This window comes from Sander lucioperca, chromosome 21 (assembly GCF_008315115.2).
Source record: "Sander lucioperca isolate FBNREF2018 chromosome 21, SLUC_FBN_1.2, whole genome shotgun sequence".
Lineage (NCBI taxonomy): Eukaryota > Metazoa > Chordata > Actinopteri > Perciformes > Percidae > Sander > Sander lucioperca.
In genome coordinates, this window is record NC_050193.1 from 12,437,374 (window position 1) to 12,446,617 (window position 9,244).

At 38.8% G+C, this 9,244-nt stretch overlaps 1 protein-coding gene across 1 annotated transcript; it reads right to left on the minus strand.

Moving 5' to 3' along the window:
* Positions 1 to 1,587: 1,587 nt before the first annotated feature.
* Positions 1,588 to 6,139, minus strand: LOC116051976 (beta-galactoside-binding lectin-like). Its single transcript, XM_031302462.2, has 4 exons — positions 5,960 to 6,139; positions 3,275 to 3,354; positions 2,739 to 2,910; positions 1,588 to 2,259 (listed from the first exon to the last, which is right to left on the minus strand). Exons 1-4 carry the CDS (start codon positions 5,966 to 5,968, stop codon positions 2,113 to 2,115), a joined length of 408 nt encoding a protein of 135 aa, XP_031158322.1. The 5' UTR covers positions 5,969 to 6,139; the 3' UTR covers positions 1,588 to 2,112.
* Positions 6,140 to 9,244: the final 3,105 nt, after the last annotated feature.

The following is a 9,244-nucleotide window of genomic DNA, read 5'->3' on the forward strand; positions in this document are numbered from 1 at the left end:
GGCTAACATGGCTTATTGCGGGGTTTTTTTTTGTTTTTTTTACTGTTGTGAGCCACATAAATGTAAACTATTTACAGAACAAGAAAGGGAACCAAGATAAAGCATCGCTGAGTCATTGGCTACGTTCAGACCGCAGGCAAAAGTGGCCCAAATCTGATTTCTTTTGGGGTCAAGTGACCAGGTCAGACTTCTTCAGATGTAGGCTAGTGTGAACACTCAAATCTTGCCCAGATCTGATTTTTTCAAATCAGATTTAGACCACTTCCATATGTGGTCCTGAATCAGACCCAGGTCTGATTTTTTTCAATGCGGCCGCAGCGTGAACAACCAAGGCAGATTTGATGTGACTTTTGCATCAATCTACATTGACATCTGTCACAATTATGCGCCGGCTGGAGTTAGCCCTAGACCAGGGGCGATTCTAGGATTCCCCCCCCCCACACACACACACACACACACACACACACACACACACACACCTCCCCCCGCTAAATCATTTCACTGGATAACAATGAATATATGTATTTATTATTATAATATTGAACATATGAAAAAACTACGAAAGTCCCTTTAATGGACTACCAGAATCAAATGAAATGATAATGAGATGTAAACAATAAATATGAAAAAAATATAACTTTCCTTGACTGGGTTACAGGTGCATAGCATTGGCGACAGCGACACAGGCAAAGTTTCTTTGAACCTGTAATTGTTTGTCCTCTGTCACTAACAGACAAGTTTGCAAACTCTCACTTGAAGCACTGAAATTTATTTTTTGAAAAATTTAAAAAGAAAAATGAAAATTTTTTTATTGCTTGAAAAAGGGTCTAAAATCGCCACTGTCCTAGACACACTAAAAATAAAAACTTGACTAGGCCAACAAAATGGAGAACAGTGATGGAGCAAGTCAATGGAGGGAGAGATAGGTGTTAGACCTAATTAGTGTATGAGGAGATACTTCAATTCAATCAAAACTAGAAGGATCATACCGTAAATTGTCTCCTCCTTAGCACCTGCTCATTAATGTTGCGGCTGCCATTACACATTGTGAAATAAAACCAAAAATGCTTACTTCCTCCATAACCTCCCTAACTTTAGTGCAAAAGCGTGCTGCGTCTGATGTCATTGTTATTGTTCTTTTGCGCATGCGGGTCAGTTCAAAACCTCAAACAGTTCACACTGGAATCTGATATAGGCCACATTTTAAAAGGTAATGTGAACAGCCAAACAAAAAAATCGGATCTGAGCAAAAAATCTGAATCAAGACTTGCGGTGTGAATGTTTTCCAGCCAAACTGTGTTGAAATTGGGTTCATTGCTTGAGGATTCATGTCTTGTTCACTGGGAGCACCTGCTGGTCAAAGGAATTCATAGCAGGACAATCAGAGCTCATGGTCTCAGTTATTGTTGCAAGGAGGTGGTCTGGATCAGTGGTGATGCAGAACTAATTATTAGCCTAAAAAATTATATTTTTCTCATTGATGATGAAGTTATTGTGTTGTGTCAATTCATAGCCAGTTGGTGTGAATGTTTCACTGCAGTGAACTTAAATGATAGAGTGCACCAGATAATATGTGTGTTTAACAAGTTTAAGGAGTCACAAAAGTCGATGTTTATTAAGGACATGCTTTAATACATATTGTAAAGTCAAGCATTATAAATCTGGAATGTCAGGTAGGGGAAAACATGCAGCATTTTATGTTGTACTTTTCAACTAAACACTGCAAACTGCAAAGCAAATAGCCAGATAACATGGGCTTGGGACTACTTTATGTTTGGTTTGCTTTTCAGTCAGTATTTCTGTCAAGTGTGCAGGAAAGACATGCGCTCAACAATATGTCCAGATGTGTTTTTGTGAGTACATCTGAGTATTATGACTTTGTACTGTATGTGTCTACCTTATCTTTCCATCTTTTTGTCTGTGGTTGCTTGCATCTGCACATGTCAACAAGCTAAATTCTTGCATAATACGCTGTGTTATAAACATATAAGGCACTACCGATACCAAATGGTGTTCAGGAACTTAAAAGCTGGGGCTATATGTGATGAATGATGCAAGAGAAATTGAAAAAGAAAAAACTGTATTTCAATCCAACAATTCCTGGCAGGGGGTTTACTTGATGTCAATGGTTCTGATGCGAACTTCTCCATCAAAGCTGATGATTGAGTACTTCTCCGCACCCATGCGGTTAGGGAAGCGGATTATAGAGCCATCTGATAAATTCACCTGGAACTCTGTCGGGGTGAATTCAATGACGATCTAGATGGTAGACAGACAGTGAGAAAAAAAGGAAGAGTATGCAGACAAAGATGTTACATAATGAACTTACAGTAAGTATAAAATGGTGAATATTCCAAACTTAACACCTCTTCCCACTTCTATGTAATATGTAACATAGTGATGTATTTAAAGCCAAAGCAAAGCATGCTGTAATATATCATTATAAATAACTGGAAATAGTTTATCTGATGATTTATTCATTGATATAGCTCTCATATAGATATGGCTCAAATGATTTAGTGAAAACATTTTCCAACAGAAGTCCTTAACAGACAGCAAGAGGCATGAGACATACCTGCAGGCACATGTACAGCTAGAGTATGTACATACACACACACACACACACACACACACACACACACACACGCACGCACACGCACACACACACACACACACACACACACACACACACACACACACACACACACACACACACACACACACACACAACCTCTCACCTTGAACTCCTCTCCCTGGTGGAAAGGAAAGCCTCCCTCACGGTGCTCCTCACACCAATTGCCTCCCTGGTAAGAGTTGCAGACCACCACATTCTCGTCTCCGTGGGCGTTGAAACGAGGGTTAATATGCATAGTAATCTCCTGCTCATCAGGACCAATATTCACTGCAAAACTGTGGCACAAAGTAACAAAAATATGTATTACTTTTAATATGGCTGCTTATATTTAAAATGGGTAAGAAGAGGACACCAAAGCGCACAAAATACTGAGACAACCTCAGCAGTAGTGTGGTTGCTCTTTTCATCTGCTAACCATCATCTTCATCATCACCCCCACATTACTAAGGGGAAGTTAATAGGTAGTCACTGACTGGAACTGATTACAGCTTCCACCCCCATCTCTGTGTTAGTGGATTTGTAAAGAATGGCCTTCGTGTTGAATTCAGAAGAGAGAAGAAAAAGAATAGGAACAAAACACAGAAGAATATGTTTCATTAACCTCAGCCGCCCTCTGTTACTTCTGTGATTAGTACTTACTTTGTAGCATCAGACATGGGGACTCCAACAATGGTTAGCGTCTGCCCGACCTTAAAGGACATGTTCTTTACGATCATACCCTGTGTAGACAAACAGGGGGAGGATAGTGATACAGTACGTTATTGTGTGTGGAAATACTACTGGATTTTTACAAGATCCAATTATTATTGCAGCTTCAGGCATAAACCTGCACCAGCAGTAACCTCAGCCAACTCTCCAATCCTCACTTCATCCTTAGAAATTATACAACATGTGTTTTCAATTATACTCCCATTGGCCGACTGGTCAAAGATCCCAGCTCTTTTCTCTACCATTGCCAGGGCTCTTTTCCTCTACACAGATTTTGGCAGAGGGTAAAAATGTTTAAAAAAAGAAAGAGGGACGACCGTTAAACTGAGTAATATTTTCCTAAGTGCAATACCGGTTGGTATACGCGGTGGAAAAGAAGGCTGAGCACAGCAGAAATCCTCAGCTCGCTTGCTACTGTACATGTGGCAGGGGAACTGAGCTGTGCCATGATTAGGAAATTATACTTAGCAATCTATTATTTGGTTGTGAAACATAGACCACTGCTGTTCAACATTTTGTCATGTTGTCAAATGATGTAACTGGGGAACTGTCAACTGTCACCAGGGCAACGAGTACAAATATAGCAGCCCTTTGAGGGTTTGCAATTTTTCACAGTATAGTTAAAAATGTGTGATAAAGTAGAAGGTTATGAGATATTGGAAAAACCTGATTCTGAGCAGACACAGTAGAAGCAGCCGGAAACACAAGCCATTAGCATTTCACAATCATGTACCTTCTGGTCACAAACACAGTGACAAGTGAACAGAAAATGATTTGACACAAATAAAGTTGTTTTAATGTCTTGCATTTTTTGTAAAAATTGTATCATTCACACCTACATTTCAGGAAACATTCCTTATAAGCAAAAGCTTAAGATTTTTTGGAATTGTGATGTTAACTTACGTTTCAGGGGACAGTAGCAAGCATTTTAATAGCTTGTGTGAGTTTAATGCACTGCAGCTGTTGGAAAAAAATCCTTGCTAATCTTAACAATGTTAGATACAGTCAACAAGAGACCAACCTTTCCCACTGAAAATAACTTTAAAGGCAGTTTATATGGTTGATTAAGTTCAGGGTCAAAATGATTAACATGCAGGCAGACAAACTTGCAGGAATTGGAGTGGAATGGCAGTTTCCCAATGACTTTTTTTTATCCATGTTCTACTGTCTGTTTTATATGTTTTAATGTTTTGTGTGTTGCATGTTATGTGGTGGTCTACAACATTTTAAGGATGTCCTGCCTCTTAGACTATAAACCTTTAACCTTTACCTACGGGTACCAATAAAGTAACCTGAACCTGAACCTGAACCTGAACTATTGTTCACCTGAGCAAAATTTTAAATAGCCTGTAATCTGAAAAAAAACAGATATAGTTCCACGTTGCTGGTGGTTTGTTGTTTCTGGTAGAACATGAAATGATTAATCTGGAGTAAAAGCAAAGAAAAATATTTGAATAAACAAACAAATCATGAAATAAAAAAGAGGGTAAAGGGATAGAATGACATGGGTACGACATTCTTTCCATGTTAGAGTCCAAATGTAAATTGTGTGAGTAACACATGGCACTGGGACTAGAGCTGTGTGGGGATGGGCTGAAGTCGGAGCTGGCAGTCACCCTGCATCTCTCCCATACACCGCTGTCTAAAGGAATCTGCATACTGTATTGTGTAAGAGATGCCAAATTATTACACTTCTCACTGACTGGATAACAAAATAAATCAGGCCACCAACTGATTAGCAACACTCCAAGTGTGTACAAGTAAAACATATATATTTACTATGAATAAAGGAATTATTTTACTCTAAAATAGGAATTTCGATGTAATATAAATACAAAATAGACCTTTTACAGTGCAAGAGACATTCCCTGATAGAATTGCATGAAAAAACAGCCTCAACAATCTACCACTGCTGATTTGTTCACTCCAAGAGGTAAACTTGAGAATTACAGTATAGTCAGCATCTATTCAAGCCTCCACATAATGACTTTATTAATGTTATCCTTTAAAGTCATTTAAACCCTCTGCCCCCACCTGGCTGTGCCCTTTCCAAACACATGTTTACCCCTGTATCCAATACAAAGCCAGAATGACGCAGGGCTATTATTGTAATCTGATCAGTTTTTGAGTCCTAAGAGACCAGAATGCATTGCTGGCCGTGTTCAGCTCTGGATATTAAAACTGGGATGATTGGAATGAAATGGACAAATGCTAACAAGCATTTCTGTTCCAGTGCAATACAATTATTGCAGCAAGAATGGAACAACCTAAACAGCTGAATTATTTCCATGCATTTAAAGCAGTTGAGAAAACGTATACAATGGTGACTGATGTACATGCACGTGTGTTCTGTGGTGAATATTTTGACCATAAAAGGCAATCTAAGAAGACCCAGACCTCTCAGAAGAAAAATACGGTTAATGTTATGTGGAATGAGCTGGTTTAGTTAAAGCATAGTCCAGCTGGTTCAGTTTCATCGGCATGCCATAGAGTGAGCTCATACTCGACCAGCTGTTAGTGCCACTTTTAAGATATGACCTAACACTGCTCATCTATCACAAAATACAGAGTTAAAGCAATACAGAAACACAATATTATCGTCAAAATTATACTTACTTTAAACATCTTTGTGGATGAAGTCAGTCAGTTGAGCTGAGAAGAAGTGAGAGTGGTGCAGGGCCTTGCCTCACTGCACCCTGACAGGAGGATTTATACAGTGTGGGAGGTTCCTCCCACCGGAGTGACATTTCAAGCAGCGAATACAATCAGGCCAGCAGAGAACATCAACCAATGACGTCAATGTGTTGTTATACACTGTAAATAACTAATTTAGTGCTTAACAAGTGATTGCAGACCTTAGTAAAGTGAGGATAATTAGTGATTTGTTGACATCAGACTGTTACATTGTAACCTGGTGTGGAGTCTGACTGTGAGAGGGGACACTAGCCAGAGCGCCAGACAGAAATAGAAATGCATTTGTTGCCAGGGAGATAACTAAATATTTGGCACAGCCAATAGCCTTAATGTGCACTTACTGTATCTAGCTTACAGTAGGATCAAATGGCAGCATTTGAGATCAGTCTGCCTGCCGAGTAAGAAAACTTCAGTTAGGAGGGAAACGGACCAAAGAGAAATGTTGAAACTGAGTAAAATCCTCAAAATGATCGGAATCTCTGACTCAGTCAGCAATAAGCAACACTTTCATCTGCTGACATAAAACTCACACAGCGAGACAAAATCAAATGGAGCAGCTGTCAAGAATTATTATTTTATATATATACTTTTTCTACACTATATTCCCATTTGTGTGGTGGAGTGATAGTAATCTGAGTAAATGCTTGGGTTAGATCTAGTGGGATGTGGCACTGGGATGTGTTCATTAAACTCTAGCTTGCATCATTCTGTATTAATACTAGTATTTTTATTTAAATGGTGCCTATTTGCAAATGTTTGCATACATGGATTTTGTTTTTGAAAATGAATAACTATTTAATTTACAAAAGGGTAGGAAGGTTTGATCAACACAAGGGTTTGTTGTAAAAAAAAAAACTATCTCTCTCACACACACACACACACACACACACGTGAAAGGGCTCTATGGGGAATGAAGTGTTTATAATCATGCCTGCAGGTTAACACACGACTGACCTGTGTGTCTGCTGATTACTAACAACACATCTGCTTTTACATTTTGTTCACTGACAGACAAGCACACACTCATAATGACTCTCCCGTTTGTAAGTGCACATCTGTAGAACTTAGTTCAGATGTTCTTTCTGAATGTTATCTGACAAACAGTGTGCGGTTTGTTCTTATCTCAAACTGCTGGCATTTATAAGTGATCCAAGGAATCAGCAGTGTCCAAGTCACAGCTTAAGCTACACTGACCTCCTCCACAACAAACAGAGATGTGCATTCATACATCATCCATTGGATAATAGCTTAATTAAAAGGGGGATCTCTTTAACTACACATGTATCTAGGAAGCTATATTAATATGACTTGTCATGAGATGCGGTTCTTGCATCAGAAGTTCAACGTGGCACAGAGATCTTATGTTTCCTCTTGCCCCAAGAAGAACCAGTCTTAAGACAGTCAGCAGATCTAATAAATCTTTCACATAAACAGAGAAAGAAAAGACACACACACACACACACACACACACACACACACACACACACACACACACACACACACACACACACACACACACACACACACACACACACACACACACAGTGTGTTTCACTATCTTTGTGGGGACCCGTCATTGACATAATGCATTCCCTAGCCCCTTACCTTAATCTTAACCATCTCAACTAAATGCCTAACCTTAATGCTTACCCTCACCCTAACCATAACCTAATTCTAACCCTAATCCTAAAACCAAGTCTTAACCCTCAAACAGCCCTTTAAAGTTGTGGGGTCCAGCATTTTGGCCCCACAAAGCTGTCCGGACCCCACAAGTATACTGTATTCCCGGTTTTTGGACCCCACGAATATAGTTAAACAAGAACACACAGACACACAGACACACACACAATAAGTGTATTCATTGTCATGCTGCTCTAATGTTAATCTGCTTTATAATAATACCCTTTGTTATCAAACAATATGAACCCCTGCAACATGTAATGCATGCCAGCTGCAAGAAATACTGCCTTTGTGAAAGTTGCTTCCTCCATCTACATACTTGGCGGTGCACAGACACACAGCTATCTCTTTGGATTGTTTCATCAAAGTATCAAGTTTTGACTGGAATTATTAGTCTGGTATTGTGTCTGCTTTGACACTAGGTGGAGTTGAACCCAAAACTGAGTATATTTAGACACATGAATGTTCACTGCCCTGCAGTGGTCACAGTGAAGAACTGCAAGTCAAGGCCTTGAGACCGCTGTTATTACACAGTGGCTTTGGTCAGCTTCACTGTTTTATTGTCATTAATGTTAACCCATAGAGCAGTGGTTCTCAAACTTTTTCACATCAAGAACCCCTAAACTTACACAAATTAGACCACGGACACCAATCTGATAAGACTTTGTCCCAGGGTCCCCTACCTGATGTAATTTTTGTTTTTGTAATGTTTATTACAGAAAGTCAATAAAACCCATGAGCAAAATAGTCATACAATATGTCATTGTGTTACTTATGGATGAAATTATAGTGAAAATAAATGATTCCCCTTTTTTTTGGGAACCCCCTGTGACCCCTTCAAGGACCCCACTTTAAGAACCACAGCCATAGATCACTTATCTGTCAGATGAAATAAAATATCACATTTCGTGTCCTCAGCAGAGGTCTGTCGGCAACAATTCACTTCCTTTAGTTTAGATATGGTAAACAATACATATTAAGTTGTAAATTGTGCTCATGGACATCAAGGAGTGGAATTTTCTGACACCACCCTCTTGGAAATAGTCAAAAGAAACAAAATGAACATGTAAATAATCAATCATTGATAATATAACATTAATAATTATTATATTTCTATAACCTGTATAATTAATCCCAACCCAATCTGTGAATGTATGCATTGTTTCCTCACAAAGACTAGTTCAATCTGTAGAGCAATGTTGATGATGAAGGAGGATGAAATTACATTGATTTAAAAAGTAAACAATTTGGGAATTCTTTCCTTTGTCACTAACTTACTTGTTTATAATAATTCCCAAAGTTTTATTGTGGAAGTGGGGTTAAAGTTGTGGGTGAGAGAACACAAACCTGATTGCTGTCACTCTCATATGTTTATTACATCATTGTGAAACTCTTACTGCTTGACAGGTCTTATAGCTACTTTAAGTAAATCAAAACAAGTCCACAGCCTGATGCTGTTTTCTTTCTTATTTCCCATATGGCATATTTGCTAGTATTGTAAGGTAAATGCCTATTAGGCTATGTCAT

Excerpts from the sequence above, each read along its gene's own strand:
- LOC116051976 (XM_031302462.2), bottom strand. Across the intron at positions 2,911-3,274 it reads CCCATGTCTGATGCTACAAA|TTTTGCAGTGAATATTGGTC; the intron begins GTAAGTACTAAT and ends TTTGTGCCACAG. Across the intron at positions 2,260-2,738 it reads ACCAGGGAGAGGAGTTCAAG|ATCGTCATTGAATTCACCCC; the intron begins GTGAGAGGTTGT and ends TCTACCATCTAG.